The sequence below is a fragment of the Alternaria triticimaculans genome, assembly GCF_023758025.1.
Source record: "Alternaria triticimaculans strain BMP 0046 chromosome Unknown scaffold_1, whole genome shotgun sequence".
Lineage (NCBI taxonomy): Eukaryota > Fungi > Ascomycota > Dothideomycetes > Pleosporales > Pleosporaceae > Alternaria > Alternaria triticimaculans.
In genome coordinates, this window is record NW_026055958.1 from 4785106 (window position 1) to 4805483 (window position 20378).

The 20378-nt window shown below is 53.6% G+C and overlaps 6 protein-coding genes across 6 annotated transcripts; 3 read left to right on the plus strand and 3 right to left on the minus strand.

The window, feature by feature from the left end:
• Positions 1-632: 632 nt before the first annotated feature.
• J4E78_001587 (uncharacterized protein) lies at positions 633-2585 on the plus strand (the record flags this gene model as incomplete). Its single annotated transcript, XM_049362243.1, has 2 exons — positions 633-1978; positions 2030-2585. The coding sequence occupies 2 exons, from the start codon at positions 633-635 to the stop codon at positions 2583-2585; spliced, it is 1902 nt and encodes a 633-aa protein (XP_049227526.1).
• Positions 2586-3611: 1026 nt separating this feature from the next.
• Positions 3612-5886, plus strand: J4E78_001588 (uncharacterized protein; the record flags this gene model as incomplete). Its single annotated transcript, XM_049362244.1, has 4 exons — positions 3612-4257; positions 4382-4647; positions 4807-4848; positions 4912-5886. The coding sequence occupies 4 exons, from the start codon at positions 3612-3614 to the stop codon at positions 5884-5886; spliced, it is 1929 nt and encodes a 642-aa protein (XP_049227527.1).
• Positions 5887-8483: 2597 nt separating this feature from the next.
• J4E78_001589 (uncharacterized protein) lies at positions 8484-10266 on the plus strand (the record flags this gene model as incomplete). The annotated part of the gene is made up of 2 exons (XM_049362245.1): positions 8484-8888; positions 9115-10266. The coding sequence occupies 2 exons, from the start codon at positions 8484-8486 to the stop codon at positions 10264-10266; spliced, it is 1557 nt and encodes a 518-aa protein (XP_049227528.1).
• Positions 10267-10946: 680 nt separating this feature from the next.
• On the minus strand, positions 10947-11969 carry J4E78_001590 (uncharacterized protein; the record flags this gene model as incomplete). The annotated part of the gene is made up of 1 exon (XM_049362246.1): positions 10947-11969. The coding sequence occupies one exon, from the start codon at positions 11967-11969 to the stop codon at positions 10947-10949; it is 1023 nt and encodes a 340-aa protein (XP_049227529.1).
• Positions 11970-13636: 1667 nt separating this feature from the next.
• J4E78_001591 (uncharacterized protein) lies at positions 13637-14216 on the minus strand (the record flags this gene model as incomplete). Its single annotated transcript, XM_049362247.1, has 3 exons — positions 13637-13657; positions 13702-14011; positions 14212-14216. 3 exons carry the CDS (start codon positions 14214-14216, stop codon positions 13637-13639), a joined length of 336 nt encoding a protein of 111 aa, XP_049227530.1.
• Positions 14217-14906: 690 nt separating this feature from the next.
• On the minus strand, positions 14907-17774 carry J4E78_001592 (uncharacterized protein; the record flags this gene model as incomplete). The annotated part of the gene is made up of 2 exons (XM_049362248.1): positions 14907-17724; positions 17767-17774. 2 exons carry the CDS (start codon positions 17772-17774, stop codon positions 14907-14909), a joined length of 2826 nt encoding a protein of 941 aa, XP_049227531.1.
• Positions 17775-20378: the final 2604 nt, after the last annotated feature.

Genomic DNA, 20378 nt, shown 5'->3' on the forward strand with positions numbered 1-20378 from the left:
ACAGTCGACTTGTGGGCGGCCAAGGCTCAACGACCTCGAGACGTCGTTGAATAGCGGAGTCTCTTGGAGCCGCACTGGGCGGTGGGTATCTTGCTTAGGCCATGCTCGAACCTGTTCCAATCATCTATCGTTGGAAATGAAGACAGTCGGCCGAGGCCAAGGTTGCTGGTGATAATCCTTTCCGAAGGCGGGCCGGTCGCTCAAAACGCTGCACTAGACGTCGTCATAGCATAATGTACGTAATCAGATTCGCGTACTGATATTGCGAGATCTGTTGGCGAAGCCTGTAATGTTGACTGTTTGTCGCGTTGAGAAAGTGAAGTATCTGAGGACACGTGATCGTGCGGCTCGCAGTATGCAGGGGTCAGCTCGCTTATCTGGCATCGATCTGAACTCTCCATGTTCCAGGGACCATCTGCGTCATCGATCGGTGCTAAAGGGACGCGACAGCTGAACGCGTCGAGTTAGCACGGCAATGGCTTCATTAAATCCTGTTTCAGGAGGTTATCCTCATCTCGACCATTCTGCGGTTCCACGAAACGCGTATGCTGCTCGCACGTCCAAGGCTCCTGCTATCCGTCAAACCCTTTCTACGCATACAACCATCCTTCCCCGCGAAGAGACTAGCCACGATGCCACCGAAACGTAAAGCAAGCATACCCGCCAATGCGGCATCCGCGAAGAACTACACCGACGTGTCCGGCGACGCTTCCAACAAGCGCTCGCGCATCGCCAAACCTCTCCCAAAAGCCACCTCGAAAGACGCGCCTCCCGTAGACTCGATAGCGAAGAACACCGAGAATGGAGCGCCTGGAGAGGCCGTGAAGAAGGAGGAAGAAGGCTTTGACCATTCGAGACCAGAAGAGAGAGCCGGCATCGTCGATCGACGATACTATCCTGCCGAAATGAGCAATGAACGATGCGCATTGTACAATCAGAATGAGGTACCGCGCCCGATCGAGATTCTGAACAAGACGTTGGAGAGTACAAAGGACAAACGAGAGGCTATCAAAGACGGGAAGAAATCGCAACATGGCGACGCGGTGGTACACTGGTTCAAGAGGGATCTGCGGATAGGAGATAATACTGGCTTGTCTCAAGCAGCACAATTGGCTGAGAAGAAGGGAGTGGGTCTGATAGGCGTTTGGTTCATGAGCCCGCAAGACTGGGAGGCTCACCTGGTCAGCCCGCCAAAATGTCATTTCGAGTTGCGCTCTGTGGAGACACTCAAGAAGGAACTCGAAGAACTCAACATCCCCCTCTACATCGAAACGATTCCCGAACGAAAGAACGTAACAAAGCGGTTGGTGGAGTTGGCAGAAGAATGGAATGCGAAGAACGTCTTCTGCAACTTGGAATACGAACCTGACGAGCTTCGGCGGGAGGAGCGCTTGGTACGCATGATGCTGGAGAAGGGCATCAACTTCGAGCCGCACCACGACGACTGCGTGGTACCACCTGGTAGTCTCAAGACAGGAGGTGGAAAGCAATATGCGATGTACAGCCCTTGGTTCCGATCATGGGTTGCACATCTGCATGAGCATCCACATCTTATGAACGAGCGCCCTGTGCCTGAGCGAAATCCTCCAGCCTTCCGCAAGAAATTCACTCAGCTCTTCGACACGAAAGTCCCCGATCTACCAGAGTGCAAAGCGTTGACGGCAGAAGAGAGGGAACGGTTCCAGCAACTGTGGCCCGCAGGTGAGGCCGCTGCTATGGATCGCCTGGAGCGCTTCTTGGAAGAAAAGGTGGTAAAATACAAGGACACGCGCAACTTTCCCGCGATGAACAGCACCGCACGCGTGAGTGTGCATCACGCTGCTGGCACGCTGGCGGCACGAACCAGTATACGTATGGCTCGAGACGTCAACAGCGCGAAGAGACTCGACGGAGGGAAGGATGGCGTCAAAGGCTGGTTGGGAGAAGTCGCATGGCGGGACTTCTATCGGCATGTGCTTGTACACTGGCCCTACGTTTGGTATGCCCGTCCAATACCCTCTATACCACGAATATACTAACACAACCCCAGCATGAACAAGCCCTTCAAATTCGAATACACAAACATCGAATGGGAGTACAACGACGCGCACTTCCAAGCCTGGACACAAGGCCAGACCGGCTACCCCATCGTCGACGCCGCCATGCGCTGCCTCAACCACACAGGCTACATGCACAACCGCATGCGCATGATAACCGCCTCCTTCCTCGCCAAACACCTCCTCCTCGATTGGCGCCTCGGCGAACAATACTTCATCACGCACCTCATCGACGGCGACTTCGCGTCCAACAACGGCGGCTGGGGCTTCAGTGCATCGACAGGTGTAGATCCGCAACCGTACTTTAGGATCTTCAACCCGTGGACGCAGTCGGAGAGGTTCGATGAGCAGGGCGAGTTTATCAAGCTGTGGCTACCGGAGCTGGCAGAGGTCGAGGGGGCGGCTATACATAATCCGTATGCGGCGGGTGGAAAGGCCGCGCAGATTGCGAAGGCGAAGGGCTATCCCGAGCCGGTTGTTGAGCATAAGTTCGCGAGGGAGAGGTGCTTGGCTAGGTATAAGGCTGGTATTGGGAGGAACACTGCGTGAAGAGTTGTTCATGAGATGTTGAGGCATGAATGGCTTTAATTCAGTTGTAGCGTTTGCTTGGGCACCGTTCATTCATCTCTATTCGACATAGTTGTATCTTCCGCAATCTATACGACTTATACGCAAGGAAAGTCGAGTCGGACATTCGGTCGTTGGATCTATTCGACCATGTGTTGAAGTGTGCGGGAACAGGTTGCTCTCAATTGAGGAGTTTCGCAGCACCAAAAACTTCAGAAGACATGTGCATTGCGATCCGTTACTGAGATCAGTCAAATCGCCCCTTTTTGTGGTAGGGATCTGCAGTGCGGGGCTAATGCGCGACAGTCGGCCCGAGCAATTCGACCAGATCGCTTTTGTCGCGTTCCCCATCTTCCTTCTCGCAATAACGCAGGAACAGTAAACACGGCTGTTGTCGATTGGAACTGGCGTCATTATTGAATCCCTACATGGTTACTTACGTTACCGCCGCATCAGCATTGATCAGCTTTTCTGCAGGATCTCACGTGAAAGCTCCCTCCGTCCCCCTCAGGAGTTGACCTCGAGGAACCGCGACCAGCTATGGAACAGCCAAAATGTACCAACTTCGTCAAGCCCAAACCAATAGAACCCGCAGAGAGACCCTGGCGGCTCCTTGACAGTGGTCAAACGGTGCCAATGCCCTATGGAGAATTTCACAAAGAGACATTTGGAAAAGTCAAGTCAATAATGGCCGACTATGGCATGCTGAACGCCATCTTGATAAGATCCGAGGGCGTTATACGGAAGAGATGGACAAAGAAGACGCGTACTCAACGTAAAGCTATTCTTGAACGATCATGGCACACGCAAATGCCACACCAGCATCGCCCAGACCTTCGCGACTACTACAGAGTCGAAAGACGAGAGTTCAGCGAGGCTTCCACTTCCACGATCAGAGAAGATGTATACAAATGGCCATATATCAATACAGAGGACCTCGTGACTCCAACACATGTCTTACAGCTTCTGAACTCTCGCGGACGGTATACACCCAACAATTTTGCCGAGATGGATTGGCAAAGCTCAGAGCTCGGTCGCAACATCAATGTTATCAAGGTGCGTCCGATATATTACGACCCAAACGACGAAGGCCAACACAAAGCTATATTGGAAGACGAATCCAACGGCAAGGAACCCGAAGATAGGGAAGTTTCACCTAGTTCGGAAAATGAGACAGTACGCGAATGGCAAGATAAATACAAACCCAGCGAATGGGGTTACTATCTGATGATGCATCCTACTGATCTACAAGAATACGGGCTTCCGGTCAAGCTTCCGGTCGCTCTGGAATCTCAAAAACACGTGAGGCGCGCGAGCGAGGCTTTTATCGTCCTACAGATACAGCAGCCTCTGATGGCCTTCCTCGTCAAGATCTGCCTTGAGCTACTTCCCGACGTAGAAGGTGGTCTGGACGGGTTCAAGGCCTTCTTCCAAGCCCCCGAACAACCCGAGCCCCCCGAAATAAGAACGACAAAAGAGGATGGATGGGACTCGGCTTTCGCACTAGCCCAAGACAGTCCATATACCGCCCCACAATGGGACGACTTTCTCAAAATCATGTCCTCTATAGCGGCTAGAATACACGAGTGGAAGGACCATGCCTGGGCTATGCGCGATGATCCATCCTATTTCACTAATGCTGTTAGCGAGTTCTGTAAGTGCGAGGCGCCGTGAGGAGCATCGATTGAAGCACGCTGACCCGATGCATGTAGATGAACACAGCCCTACACATGTATTGGACAGGAAGGGAAGGAAAAGCCCCCATCTTACTGATCCAGCCCTTCAAAAAGACTTTTGGCACATTACGATATACTCGATCATCATGGATTATTACGAGAATCTTGTCATGTGGCATGCTGCACAAGCTGCTCTACACAAGGTTGCTCGGCTGCTGTTGACACGGTTGGAGAAACAAGAAGGGCATGATGCATGGGTAGAGGCTGTCGCGGACTTGAAAGATTTACTTGATATGCGCCTTATCAAAAGCCTAGCTTCACGGTTGCCGAGTTGCTTCATTGGCTCACCACCGGTGCGCGGCATGTTCGTACGTGACCATGCAGTTCCAGAGGAATTACCCCTGCTCAGAGACCCGAGCTCTTTTGGGAAAGACTATTTGTTATGGCTGTGTTCCTTGCTTTGGTCTGAGGAAGGCCTTGGGGTTCCTCAAATTGTAGTCAGGGAAATGGCTCGAGTTATACAACAGGACAAGGACCAGAAGTACAGAATCACACCCTTGGTCGCACAGGTCAGTCATTACCCATGTAAGAAATGCGTATGAGATAGCCACTGACCTCGTACACGTTGATAGCTCGTGTCAGACCTAGCTATTTGTTTTGAACTACGAGCTCGCCTGCGCCTGGTGTGCCCACAAGCTTTCAAACCTGATGAGCAGTACTGTACCGTTGGAGCCGACCGCGACTATCACGAGATAGTCATGGAGGTTTCTGTGAAAGAACTAAACGTGATCTTAGACCCGGAATGCGGTCCAGAATACGATGCCAAACGCCGATATGATTTTCTCCTTCTTGGTGAGCTCGGGCATCCAAAGACAATGCCGTACCCTGTCGGCAAGCGAAGAACCAAAGAGAACGTAGAGATTATGCAGGCTACTGAACGACGGCTCGATGAGCTTTGGAGCAAATTCGATGCTCACGTGCAGAAGTATTTGAAGAAAAAACACCTCGAGGCTCTTGAATCCCTAGCGCCGTCAAGAGGACAAATACAACGGACGCCAGACTGGATAGAACCGGCGAAACCTTCCAACAAAGCGAAGAAAGATGCTGCCCTGCAGGAATACATCACGCCTCTCATACCGGAGCAGCAGCCCGACCCTGTAGACCTTCCAATTCGGAGTGAGAAGCGCAAGACCAGGGGGATTGCGAATGATCCTTCCACTGAGCCTGTCGAAGTCGCAGCAGACTTGCAGCCAGTCGCTTCTGAGGAAACAAACACTCCGCCTACACCGCGCTTCACCGTTGGGAAAAAGACACAGCACACATTCTCGACTATATTCTTCCAGCCGTCTGCAAGCTCGCATCCCGGTGAAGTCCCATGGACTGAATTCCTCTCAGCTATGAACACGATTGGCTTCTCACCCGAGAAGGTGTATGGCTCTGTATGGCGCTTCACACCGAGAGAGGGGGGTGTTATTACGGCAAGGCAGCCAATCAATTTCCACGAGCCGCATCCTGAGGGAAAATTGAGGTTTGAGGTAGCAAGGAATTACGGGAGGAGATTGACGAGGAACTATGGTATCGATGGTAGCAGCTTCATTGTCGCGTAACTGTGTGTGTGCGGATTGCTACAAGACAATGTGAGGAGGTGACAGCATGGGTTTAAGGTAGCCTAGTGTTTACCAGTGTGGCTTCAGTGCGCTTTCCTAGAGACAATAGACCCGTTTTGTGTATTCATCAACGACGAGCCCATGAGTAAGCGTGGAGATCGTCAGTGCGTGAGCAAGCACTATTTCAACGACTATGAAAGGCATGTCTACCCCTAGCCTGCTCAGTCTGCTGAAGAACGAGGGGCGTGGCCTCGATCTAGTCTTCCCGCCGTACTGTGGGTTTCTGTTGACGATACTCCTGGATCCTTGTCTCCATATCACCGTCCCATGGCAGCCCAAGTTTCTCAGCCAGCGTCTTTCGAAACCGTTTGTTCTCCTGCCCTGGCTTGTGTAATCCACAGAAATGTATAGTTTCAAGATAAACATCCATCAATGGCTTGTCGTAATCAGGCTCAATGCCGCCGTCCTGACAGTCAGAGCTGATACCTAGCATCGCATAGATGAGATCGCGTGGTTCGGAAGTCTTGAGACCTCTGTGGCATGCCAGTCGCAACCATGTTATTAGAGGACTTGAGTCCATAGGCAGCCGTTTTCGTGTGATAAGAGCGTTGGCAGCACTCTGCCTAATTGTGGCAGATATCTCTTTGCCACACAGACTATCATCTCGTGTCATTAAACCAAGGATAAGATCGAATCTTTCGTAGTTTAGAAGATCTTCCCAACTAGATATGATGTAAATCTTGCCACCCAGGAACACCTCTTGTTGGACCCAAACGCGGTTCCAGTATGATTTCTGACACAGCTCGATAATTGCAGAATAGATGGTGTCATTCCATACTGGTTCTATCCCCATGTAAATCCCATCCAATGGATTGTTGATCTCTTCGATAATATGTGCGATATGACTGTCAGTCATACCAAGCCATATTAGCACCTTGGTGGCTCGACGATAGATCATACCCATGAGCTCGACTTGATGATTTCTCTCTCGCGTGTCGGACTGGTTAATACTCAGTGCATCAATCCAAATTCGAAGATCGTAGTGTTGTCTTTCTTCGCGTCTAAAAGTAAGCAACGCGTCAAACAGGTTGCGTCGCACAGTAAAGAAATGGCCATTGAGGAGAATAGCCGGATCGTCATCGGCGGGTGAGCCCCATTCGTAAGACAAAGCTTCATAGGAGACCTCGTTCATTCGGATATGTTCGATATCGCACTCGATGCTCTCGCTCATATCGAATGGCTCAGGTCGTCTCGCACTCCGGGGAGTATCGTCAACATAAGAGCTTGCTGACTCAGCGGGTCTAATGCGGATTACTCGAATTGTGTCAGGTGTTTCCAGAAGCTGGTATTCAAATGGTGCCAGTTTTGCGCACCATTCTCGAAGCCCTACGAGCCTAAGCTTAGCCAGTGTTTCTTGTTATCAAAAGCATGTATTACATCTTGTTTCCGCTTCCGAGCGTTCTTTCCTCAGTTTCCTCAGCTGCAGTCTACCACGTATAGTTCTGATTGCGCGCATCCGAACGATGTAGCCGTCTGAACTGCCTAAGTATTGAGACCAGAGCAGTCGAACGCTTTCCTTTCCGTTGATTCTGGCCACGAAGCTGAGAGCTGGGAGAACGCATATACTATCGACGTGGTGTAGCGCTGGATAGAAGCTATGAGGTGTGAGAGTGCCCGTCTCTCAGTGTCGCACGGAACAAACTCCCTGTAGTGAGATTGCGGTAGTAAGCTTCCCGAAGGACGTATCGATGTCAGACGAGAGGGGTGGCTTCTAAGGTTCAGCTGGATGCTGCCCAGGTGAGCCAAGAACCTCAGCTAACCGTATTTGTCCACGCTACTGCGGCCTGAAACCTCCACCCGCAGGAACGGCATCCTCTCTGCTGTCGGCTTTCGCGACTTGACGTCGGAAACAGATTCGCTCATAATTTTCGGTCGCGTACACGCATCAATTGACAGTTCCTGGGATGGGTTGAATGTGGCCTATGCGCAAAGACTCTGCGTTGGAGCTGAGCGTTAGGCAGCCGCGCCCTGTGATCAAGCCACCTCTCATCGCATTTTGACGGCCATCCTCAAATGTGTTCAGGCATCCTCGAGGCTCCAAAACTACGCCACGCATACGTGATCCGGTAATTGTCATGACGCAGACTGGAAAGTGCGACACCTGTCGGCAGCGCAAGGTCAAGGTAAGACGCGTTTCAATCCCCGCAATCATGTTATCGCAAAGCGTTGCAAGTCGTTGCGGAATGAATATGTTCTTACTAATGGCTACCTAGTGTGACGAAGTGCGACCCAAATGCAGCGCATGCAGGAAGAAAGACAGACCATGTGCCTACTCCTACGGCAAAGCCTCAGCATTCGTCGTGCAGGATCCCAGACAGTTGACCAAACATGGAAGATCCAAGACTGGCTCTGCCGTATATCCCTTGAACTCTCCTGACGAGGGCTCAAGCTCGTCATCAACAACCTCATTCGCAGCCGGCTCGTCCTCGTCAAATTCCTCAGACCTCTGCATCACTACCGAAAGGCACACCGACGATCGCCTAGGTTGCTTTCAAACCCTGGCACCGCGTTCAAGATCTAGGATGCAGCCGTCGAAGATGAGAGAATACCGGCAGAATCTTGCGCTTCAAGTACATCTCCAGAAGCTACGAGAAGAGAGTCCTCTCGCATCATATTTGCCATCCTCGCCCGAGACGACCCTGATCTCCCGATACGTTGGCGTGCTCGGACCAGAGCCCGCCGGTAGGCAGCCTTTTGAGGTCTTAGGGACCTGGATACAGTCTATTCCCTCGCGCATCGGGTCGAACAAGATGCTTGATTTGGCCGTTCAGTTCTTCGTCGATAGTCACGCTACGTATCGAGATGATATGCACTCGAAGCGCAAGGTCGCGAGAGCTTCAAAGGCTAAAGCGCTCAAGGAATTGCAGCTCGCCGTGATGAACACTGATAACAAGGTCACGTACGACATCCTGTTGGCTACGAAATTACACTACGCTGCTGAGGTTAGTCAGCCTGTCAGACGTCGACGTGTTTTGCTGATCACATGCAGGCTCTTCTGGGGCTCGATACTATGTATTACGCGATTCATGCGTTCGGAATCGCCGAGCTGCTGAGGTCAGGTGCGGTGGCGGAAGTTGATGACGATCATTTCTGGAATTTGATCGACAATACCTATATCGATGATGTGAGTACTGGTCGGTCTTGGGAGTTCGCTGCTGATGTCGAAAGGTTCACGAGGCGATGATGTCGGGTCGGAAGTCAGTATACCACAACGACTATTACCTGTCGGCTACAATCCCACCTCCGATCAATACAAGAGATGTCGTGCTGTCGCCATCACAGAGAGCGTCGATGGCCGTCATGCACGTTTTCATTCAGTGCCCTTACGCGGTAGCGTTGATCCGAGAAGCCATTTCGAACCCCGAGGACACGACCGCGCTTGCAATTGCCATGTCATATTTGGAGGGTCTAATGCAGATCGACGTGTCGCAGCATGTAGCTGAGCTCATTGAAACAACCGTGTCTGTGGTACCGATTCCACCGTCACCGAACGTCGCCGACCTGATGCCCGACACCCTCGAGTTCAATTCGGTACAAGACTTTATACTTTGCACCAGAAGCTGGATGTTACAGTCGCTCCTCTACGGCCTTGCGGATACGCTTTATCGATACTTTCCAGCTGAAGCGGCGTTATCGCTACTCCCGTCGCCTCAGCAACTACGAATCATTGACGTGGATAGCGCACTCTGGCTGCAGAAGTCGCACAGATGGGCAGACTCAGTGTCCAAACACATTCCGCTTTTGACAATGCGCTTACACACTCCACTCCAGATGGCCATTGCCCCATGGCACCGCATGACGCGAGATCTTACTACCCAGCGCTCACCATCCGCCTCGCCAGGCAGCCCCTCGGACGTGGCTGCGGAGCTCACACGCGCCAAGCGTATGCAAGCCTGGATAGTCAACGAAACCAACAAGATACACAAGAACTGGAACGTCGCCACCGTCGACGAAGAGATCCTTATAGAAGCTCTTGAAGCCCTGTCTGGAGAGAAGATGCCAGACTGGCTTCCAACACGCGTGCGATTCGTCCCCGAAGAAGGCGAAATGGCCCTACACATGGAATTCGAGAACAGAACAGGGACCTACTCCACTGGGAGAATCGATGTGAGCAAGGAGCCTCCGCGCAAATTGGCGATGCCGCCGCATCCTGGGGAAAAGGGACAAGAGTGGCAGAGGAAGAATGTACACGTGGTGGAGCTTCCGCTTAGAGGAGGGCGAAATGAAAGACCTGTAGACTTCTTACATAGTACAGGGAGGAACCTGTGTACGACTTCAGGGTGGTGGCCGCAGTCACACGACACATCGCACAATGGCTAGGAGGTAGTCAAGTACAATATAAACTTCATTATCATCACCACTGGGTATCGTGACAGCTACATCGCCCTCCATCCTGACTCCCCGCAAACCTCAACCCCCCATGTCTTCTGCAACCCCCTTCTCGCCCCCTCACCCGACGACGCCCAACTCTCTCGTCTGCTCCAGCCGGCATCTCAGAACCCCTTGTGTCCTTGACCGGTATCACCGTGGTACTCCTGCCACATGCCAGTGAGTTGCTGGGCGCCGCACTTTGCGCACTTGAACTGGTGCTGGAACTGCGGATATGGGCTCCGCGGAACGTTGTGCACGATGTTGGCGGCGCAGCAAGAGGGGTTGCAGCAGAAGTAGGTGTATGAGGAGGTTGGGGCTGGTGTGGTCATTGTTGTTGTGGTGGTAGTGTGGTTGAAGGTGGTTTGTTGTGGTGGTGTGATGTGGCTTTGGGAGTTTGTGGTAATGTGGTGAAGATTGTGGTAGTGGGTGGTTGTTGGAAAGGGAATAGAGGGTTGGGCTTGGAAATCGCTGTTTATATAGAGGGAGGGTGAGAGGCACAGCGATGGGTGTGTGTTGGTGAATGGTGAATTGACTGAGACACGCTGGGAGTGCCGTTGAGGCTGTTGCGTCGAGGACGGCGTCACCGCTGATGAGCGCGTATACTGACAGTGTTATCCATCATTCACCTCTTAATTCGTCTTCTTCAGTTCCTGCTTCACCTCCCTAAGCACCTCACACCCCTTCGTATCCTTGCTCCCACCGCGGCACGCAGGACAAGTCCTTCCATGCTGAATAAGAAAGAAGTGCAACTTAAACTTCAGCTCCGGTGGGATCACCGCATCCAAATGCAACTGCGTGTTCTCCCTACTCGCCTCCTTCGGCCTCCATCCCCACAGGCCAGCGATACGATACACATGCGTGTCAACCGTGAACCTGTTCCTCTTCAAGCACCAGCCCATTACTACGAACGCAGACTTTGGGCCCACGTACTTGTAGCTCATGAGCTCTTTCATGGCATCTTCGTCGTTGGCTTCGAGAAGATGGTCCAGGTTCCAGCGTCCGTAGCGACGCTTCACTTCCTCGAGGATGGACATGATGATCTTGGTCTTTCGGACGTGCAAGCCGCCGCAGCGAATAGTCTCTTGTAGTTTCTCCGAACCCCCATTATATATCTCCTCGTAGGCGAACACCGAGCCGTAGATGTCTTTCATGCTGTCCATTGCGCGTTTCGCATTGTTCCAGCTCGTGGCTTGGCTGAGCACGGCGACGATGAGGGCGTCGAGGACGAATGGGATTGTCTCGGGTGTGTTGGTATCTTCGAATTCGGCTTCCACGGCGCTGTTGTGCAGTTTGTGAAGGATGTCGTAGGCTAGTTGGCACTCGCGGTTTGTGGGGTGGCCGAAGTCAGGGTATGGCGTGGATGTCGCGTGGGCGGACCATGCTTTCCATTTCTTGTCTGCGCCATCGTCGGCGCCGGCTGTGGGCTCCTCTGCTTTGACATTGCTGGCCTGGTCGCTTGGCTTCTTCTTGTCTGCATCACTGTTTTGCGCGATTCCATCTCTTTTTGCGGAACGATTTGCTGCTCGGCTGTCGACGCGCTTGCTGAGCGTCTCTTCACCAGTCGACGAACCAGAGTGTCTTCTCTTCATCGCACTACTCGCGGTCTGTTGTGCAGTGCGTGTCGCCGCTCTCGTCGATCTTCTTAGAGCCATGCTGCAAATTAACATCTAAGAAATACTTTAGGTAGCAAATGTGTCAGACAATGTTGTAGACGCGCTTCTTCTTGGAGCAAGTTCGGCGGATGCGTTCAAGGTATATACTAATCAGCACGCTGACGTCTTCATCAGTCGCGGCCCTGGGCCCTTGCATAAGAACGCGCTAATCGTCTCCATGATCGCGTCGGATTCCGCGGGCGCTGAGATCTAGATTCGCGAGATGCAGCGCGGGGGGGCGGTAGTGCATCGAAGGTTCGGCGATGAACCCATCTCGGCGATAGACCCAGCATCCGGAGATAGACCCACACGCTAGTCCTGTCTGGCTAAGCATTACTGACTGAGGAGCGATCGCTTTGGTAGAAGGGTATACGTTATGATTAATTCTGTGCTATCGAGTGTAAAACACAGCATCTCTGACATTATCTCGAGTTGCCCACGTCTACACAACAAAATCCTTATACCTCCTCACGAAGTCATGCAAGTCCTGCGTCGAGTCACAAGGTGCAGGTTGCATGTAACGACAGCTCCTACCCCTCAATCTCGAGACCCTCAGGATGGTCTTCGTAAGCCACCAGTACTCCGCGGCGTGCTTCTCGAACCCCAGATCAGGCAAGAAATTTCCTTCGCTATCTCGGCTTACTACATCCCACAGCGTCTTCCATCGGTCGGTGGCGCGAAACATCGGCTCTGTGTTCATAGAAGTGAGGAAGTTCATTCTAGATGTCATGACAATAGACAGCAGTGCTATGAGAGTCAGCGGGGTCACAATAGGATGGGTGATGTGAGTACGGACCGCAGATGAGTATCAGCATATGTGGTGGTGAGACGGCTTCCCCGGGCTCATCGGCGCGCTGTCCAACAGGGGAAAAAAGGGTACGTGACATGAGTTCGGGTAATGTCTCGACTCGTGGTCGCGGAAGCTGATGCGATGCAAGACGCGCAAAGTCGGCGGCCGACTCGGCTCTGAACAAACTCTCCTCGCAGGGAAGATCACCTATCGCCTCACAGATGGCAACTTGTGGGGTATTGTTGAAGAAGACGGAGAGCGTGCTGTCGAAAAGGCAGGTCCACATACCCAATCTGCGAGTGTTGTTAGTGGCTTCATGTATGTAGTGCGGACGGGGCCCTGGTACCTCGATCGCATCTCATCGTTGATGAACCCCTGCCAGTCATGTTTATTTTGACTGGAGATAACGTGACGCTGTTTGTGCGCAAACAAGCCTGAAGCTCGCACAGCAGCGACAAGGGAGGGAATGCGCTGGAGGCGGATTCGCGTTCTTGTAACGATGTCGTTACTGTTGTTTAGAAACACCAGGAACAATAGACCTGCTTGCAACAACTGGAGATGTTCATCGTCGACCCACGCCGAATGATCAGCTTGCGATGTCTGCAGTAACACCAGTTGGTCGAAAACGTATGCCTCCGCAACGTGTGAGAACCGTCGTACGCCAATGGAGGTATCAGACTCCAGAGTCGGCAGCGACCCAAACAAAACGAGCGCGAGTAAAAGCGGGAAAGACACTGTCTGTATATCGAACGTCGGCTTATGCAGAATGGGAAAGGAGTAGTGAAAGTAGCGAAAGAAGGCCCAAACAAAGTGCCGCACATTGCCAACTGTAAAGACGGTTTCGGCAAGTTGATAATCGAATGTTGCATCAACTGCATCACCGCGTTCCAGCATCGAGCTGTGCTTGGCAGATAAATGCTGTAGCATTTCCCTCACACGTACTTCCAAGGCGTACGCATCTTCCAGTTCAGGTGTTAGACTATCGCTGATGATCGGAGACGCGTAGTCGGCTTCTCTCCCCGACACCAGGAAAGGGAAACCAAAGAACACAGAAGGCAAGTCGGCGAATTCAAAGAACGACTGGTCCTGCGTCATATCTCGATCTTGAGCGTGTGACTGTACGTGCGCCTCGCCATCTGCCCCATCGAGCTCAGCAGCCTCAGCAGCGATGGCAGCGGACGGACGGTAACCCGAGGGATTCGTAAAATTGAGGAGGAAGTCGATGGAGATGCCCACGCGCTGTCGGTCGGTACTGGTCTCAGTACCATCTTGGCTGCTTCCGACAGATGCAGTAGCACCTGCAGAAACGCCGTCCAACCGCTTGTATGTACACACCGCGCCACCGTCGCGACAACGCACACATGGCATTTTCGTATCGCACGACAGCTTGCGTTGCGAACATCTATCGCAGGAGTTTCGCTTTCTGCCGCGCCTCAACGTGGGTAGACTTACGTCATCGCCGTGGGCGGAAGAGCAGTTTGCCAGGTGGCGTCGAGCGAGGTCACTGTCTTTGTCAGCTCCATGCAACACGCACATCCATCTTGAGTTGAACCCACCGTCGCGTAAACTGCGCGTGACATGACGGACATGTCAAGTCTTGCCTGCCGAAATCTGTCTATTGTGAGCTGCGGGTAATTCACCGTGCAAGGTAAACTCACGTGACGCTTCATGGCGGCGAAGATGGCTATTGGTGGAGTAGACTTTGTCGCATACCGCGCATTGATGCTTTGTGCGGATTGCGGGAGGCATGTAGTGCGCGTATGCATCTCGTACATGAACCCACGGGAAGGAGTCGGGAAGGAGTGGGTTTTATCCCGTGTGGTGGTGGTAGTGGATCTAATCTGCTAGCGTCCGCCCGATCCCGCTCCGGTGGATCGACGTCATCTGTTTCGGGGCTTCGTGCTCGGAGTCTTCGCGCAAGGAACTTCGAGTGTGTACGTTGGTGGGTTGGTAAGTCGAAAATGGTGAGCTGACATGACAGTTCGCCCCTTCCGGCGTCTGACACCTCAACGAGCGAGAATAGACTTCAAACAACGTATCATTGGGATCTTACCGGTCCCCACGGTCTCCGAGAAAATTGTTAAAATTTGCATTATCACCCAAGGCTATCTGGCCAACATAGCTCAGTATCCAGGTATCTAACATCATCAATAAAACCCCTTCCTAGCCGTCCCCTTCTTCGTCCTATTCTCCCCCCAAATGCAACAAACACTCAAGCTCTCACACCACCCCTGCACCATCGTGCTCTCTAGTTCCTTCTCCACAGCAAACACCTCCGATCCATCCCCTTCCCTGCTTGGCCCCACGCCCAGATGTACCGCCTCCATGTCCTGCTTCTTCAAATCCGCATTCCAGGCCTTGATTTGCTTCTGTGTAGCTTTCTTGTATACGCGGATGGGTGTGTGGGCGTTGAGATACGCGGTAAAGTCTTCGATGACGATGGGGTCGTACATGAGGATCTTTTCGTGCCAGGTGGGCTTGCTGGGGTCGGTGGTTGGAGGCAAAGACCGGATGTGACTCGTTATCTGAGCAAAGACCTGGGCTTTGATGTTCGGCCATTCGAGAAGCGGGGTAGGTATGCGGTGGATGGGTGCTAGACTTGAATCGGCCGCTGAGGCTTTCGCGTTCGCCGCTTTGCTGGGTGAGGTTGTGGGAGAGAGGGTGATTAGAGACAGAGGTTGCGAGTTGACATGTTTAGTTGTCCGGGGCGGCGTGGGGGAGAGGAGCTGTAGGGCTTCGTCTTCGGAGTCGAGGATCTCGTCTATGTCGATGAAGCGACCTGAGCCTGTGGGAGGGGTCGATGGCATCTTAGTTCTGATCTTTGACTTCGCGCGGGGCTTCAGGTTTGGCGTCGATGACGCGGAGACTGATGTAGGTTTTGCAGAATGCGATTTCGTCGGCCTTCCGCGCTTCTTGGGAGAGCCGTCCATGGGCGTTGGTGCTGAGGCTGGAGGTTTGAAGATCGAGACCGGCGATTTCCGCATCTGCGCAGAGGGCGGGAAGTCAAAGTCGTCGATGTCGACAAAACTATCTGGTGAGACAGGTTTCTGACCCGAAGGTGGAGGCTCTTGCATGAAGTCGTCAATGTCCCTGAAGCCCGTATCTATCATTTGATCATCATCGTTACGAAACTTCGCCATTGGGGTGGCGCGTGAAGTGCTGGGAGGAGGCATCGGCGGATCAGAAGATATGGCAATTGGTGGCGGCGGGTCCGGAGGTATATCGTCAATATCTATGAAGTCAGATTGATCATCGCCTTGCTCATCAGGCGCATCGGTAGTGCCATCCATGAGCAATGGGATGTCTTGCGTTCGGTCGGGCTCGGGTATGTAAACGTCCTTTAAATGCTCAAGCATGCCGCCCTCGTCGTCTCTTGCACTCGCAGCCCAAAGTCCACGCTTGCCTTCCACCCTGCCCAGCCGTGACCATGGCGGTGGCGCGCCATAAGCAACATTGTCGGCGTCCTGCTCAGACTCCTTCAGCGCATACTGTAGTTGACGCACCATTGTCGGCGACTCTTCAAGCACAAGCTGACTTGATGTTCCGAACAAGACGTCCTGTTGCTGCAAACGCGACATTGCCGACGAAGGGCTGAGAAGCTTCTCCGCGACAGGCTTGGGCTTGGCGGCTGCTTTCGAAGATGCTTTCTTCGACCTCGGCTTGGGATCTGCTTTCTCTGTGCCTGACTTCGAGCTGTTACGCCTGCGCACTGGCTTCTTTGGTGCTGTATCGCCGTCCGCCGCCGATGCATCGTTCAGCGGCACCTTTGTTGTAGTTGTCGAAGCTCGGGACTCGAAGAAGTTGCTAGTCGCATCGTCTGGAACTGGTTGTGCATCCTTCAAGGCATACTGCTCTGTAACGAGGTCGGTGATGGTGCGCGGTTTCTTCTTCGGTGCTTTCCCTTTCTCGGGAGACGAGTCTCTGGAGTTGGTGTTATTGCTGGGTATCTCGACAAGCTCGATTCTCCGCCGCTTTGTCGCTGCCACCGCCCCTGCTGCGTTGTTCGATTTCGCAGCGATCTGCGCAGATGGCGATTGTGCGTAGGCGAAGTTGGAGAGGAGGTTTGTAAAGGAGCCATCAGCGTTCTGCGATAAGGTCTTATTCTCCTTTCCGGTCGAGTCGGTGAACGGCGATGCGATTGTGGTATCGGGTGGTGGCGTCCAGTCTCTCCTCCTTACAACAGCCTCCTCCAACTCCAAACCTTCTGCGATGGGATCTGGCTGTCGCTGCTTGGGTGCAGCCTTCTTCTTCGGCTTTGGGCTGTCTGGCACTTCCCAGATCGACTGAGGCTTGGCTTGAGTGTCGTGGTCCTCTGCAGAAGGCCGTGTTGCCGACTCCTGGCCTCCGTCTGCTCCACCTCCGAAATGCGCAGACACAAGCGACGCCTCTCCCTGCTTGCCCTTCGTCGCCCCTGCTTTCGCCTTTGTGACCCTCGGTTTCTTTGGCTTTGGCGCAGGCTCAGCCCCATCTTCTCCAGTCTTGACCTTCTTCGCGCGAGGCTTACGGGGCTTGCCAGACTTGGTCAGCTTCGGCGCATCCGCAGCTGGTGCCGCAGGGTCGACCGGAGGTTCTGTCGCATCATCGTCGAAGAAAGGAGACTTTGTAGGTCGTTGCGGCGGGCGTCGGAGTTCGTCGTCAGAGTCGAGGATCTCTTTGTCTGACTTGGGTTTCGCTTTGCGCGCTCGAGGCTTCGGTTTGGGCTTCTCGGAGCCGTCTGCAGCGGTAGTAGTAGCTGTGGCCTTCTTCGTAGTCCGCTTCTTGGGCTTCTCCGCAGCCAGAGGGGGCTCTATGGTATCCTGTGAAGTCCGCCGTGGTTGCGCTTGTTGTATTGCATCGAAATCGTCGTCGAGGCGGCTTGTGAAGTGCTCGGAGCGTATAAGGCTGCCCACGGTGGCGAATCCTCTGACAGCTCCCTCGGGGATAGGAGCAGCTCGTGCATTGCTCTTCGACGCGCCGGCTGTCGGTCTGAGGGGGCTCGCAGGAGGGGAGAATGCGAGAGGTGAGGACGCAAGCATGGCGACGCGACGGGAGGGGGCATCATGTAGCGGGGAAGCGGCTGGCGGACTCGAGGATAGCACCACGACGTCGTACATGGTATTGCCTGCCATTCTGAGGCAAGGAAGGGGCCTCAAGGCAGCCAGTACGGGCAGACGGAGAGGGGCAATCCATAGACTCGGCCTCAGGAGTTGGGGAGGGTGTGGTGTAGCGTGGCGCTGGTTGGTGAAGCCGAACAATGCACGGTCTTTGGGTCAACTGAAGTTCATTGCTGCAACACCAAAGTCTCCATCACCAAATTCCCAGCCATGCCCCTCCACCACCGCAGCTCCCACATCAACCCCCTGCGATCGAGCTGCATTTCCCTGAGGAGCTCTACAAGTACTCGCAGATCATCATCATCGACTTGAATGACTGCCCCCGGCCGCATACAGCGCGGAAACCGCCTCCGCGGAAGTCTTCCAAAACCCATCGTAGCCTCCTGCCCTCCCCCCCCCACCCTCGACAGCAACATGGGGTAGACTCGAAGCTTCAGAACACCTCCTTCATCCCGCTCAGTAAGCCTGCGCGCTTGTCGCAGCTTCTGGCGTTGCGAGTGAGGTTCAGGACAGCCGGGAGCCGTCGCTGCGAACCTCACCCGCCGAACGAAAGTCTTTGGCATCCTTCTGCGAGCCTCACACAGCGAGAGGAGCTTCAGAAAGACCGCAGTAAGTGCCTCTCGTCTTTGCCGCCGAAATCCTTGACCTTCGCTGCCCCTCCCTGAACCTGCCTCCTCCGCAGCTACCCCGCCTCGAAGCCACACACATCACCCAGCAAGGGCAAGAGAACGTGCAGGGACATTGCTGATGCTTTGGCTTACAGACAACAAGCTGCTGCTGTAGCCTCGCATGGGCAGCGACATCCTCTTTGGGTTGACTTCAAAGCTGCCTCCGACACACCTCCGCCCTCACCTCCGCCGACAACCCTCAGCGACAAGCATTGCTGAAGCACTGCGCAAGAGCCGAAGCACAAGCCCCCATGACTGGTCCAAGGCTGGCAACTACCATAACGATAGTCCATCTCGCTGTCGATTTCCTGGCGGCATGATGCTGAGCCATTCTCACCTGGGAGGCAGTAGCTTGGCCATGCTGACACCCTCGCGGAGTGCCTGGTGAGAGCAGTCAAGCTTGACATTCGAAGCCGACTATCGATGCCTTACCTCGCATCTTCGGATCGGTACTCATGGCGGCCACCCTTGACGCTCTCGTGACCCTCGCATACCGAAGACGAAAAGACTCGACGCTGTCACTCACTCGAAAGTAAGGCGACTCGGATCGGAGGAAGGGTCTTGGCCTACAACATACTGTGCGGGGCGCTTGGGCAAGCGCGAGGAACCCATGGAGGGGATACATACAAGCAAGAGACGGAGACTATGGGCATGCCATCGGAGCACCCAAAGGTTCATTGCTCATCGGCGCAGGGGTGGGTCAAGCCCGCAGCGCTTGTTCGATCTCGCTGTCGATGAAGCATGTGGTGTGGCATACTCAGCCTCCATGGCTAGTGTGTCGAGCAGCCTTGACCAGGCCGCATGGTATGGCGGTTGATGTGCAATCTACCGGAGCAATGACCGACAATGCTGTACAGTATTGCGTCGGGACTTCGGCAGCGAAATACTAACTGCAGGGTATCGCCAGTTAGACATCCAACAGCGAGTCATTCGACAGCGAGATACCGGCGCGGAGCCATCGACAGTGAGACCTGGACAGCGACAAATCGACTACGGAATCGTTAGCCTTGCAAGAGAGCATATCAGAGCTCTCGACTTACCATCTGGAATCTGCCATGGAAACCGAACCTTCACGTACGCGATGCTCATCAGCTTCGAAGCTGCAAGAAACAGCCAAGCATTAGCATCACCAGCACCGTCGACGTCGGCTGCTGCCGTCGCAGCCCAAATCGACATCACGCAAAGAAAAAGAACGAGACGACTCTTTTAAACTTTATTAATTCCTGGAAGACGTCAGCATTGTTTCACTCTGGGATGGTATAGGCTGGAGACTCACTATCTATTCATTCCGCATTACGAATTCAACTATCGAACAATTCCAAATGGTAGAAGTCGGAGATGAACCCAATGCGCTTCATGCGAGATCGAGCCAAAGCAGCTGTTCTCTGCGCAGACCTCGAAGGCAACGCCCTTGCCGACGGTAGCACGACCAACGCATGTCTTCTTGAGGAGCCCATCGGGGAGTACGTTTGGGTCGGCCAGTGTTGCTGGGATGAGAAGGCAGAGATAATTGAGGAGCTTGACTGCGACAAATACCCAGTTCCTGTCTTCCATGGCACTCGCGTAGATGATGTCGACCGTGTACTTCAGCTTGGCTGGGTCCGCGTCGATATTGGCGGTCACCTCGCCGTCTCAAGACCGTCGCACCACGAGAGTCCTTCTCCGCGCCCTCGTAGCGTCGAATATCCAACTTGTTGTTGCAGTCTTCGCGGTTCGCGTAGACTTGATGGCATAGTCGACTTCGGGGTAGGGGTTGAGCGTTTATGGTGTGCATAAGGCATGAGCGCGCCTTACCACGAATGCTATCTTGTCTTGGAGCTTGGGGCCATGAGAGAATCCTACTTCGACCAGAGAGAAT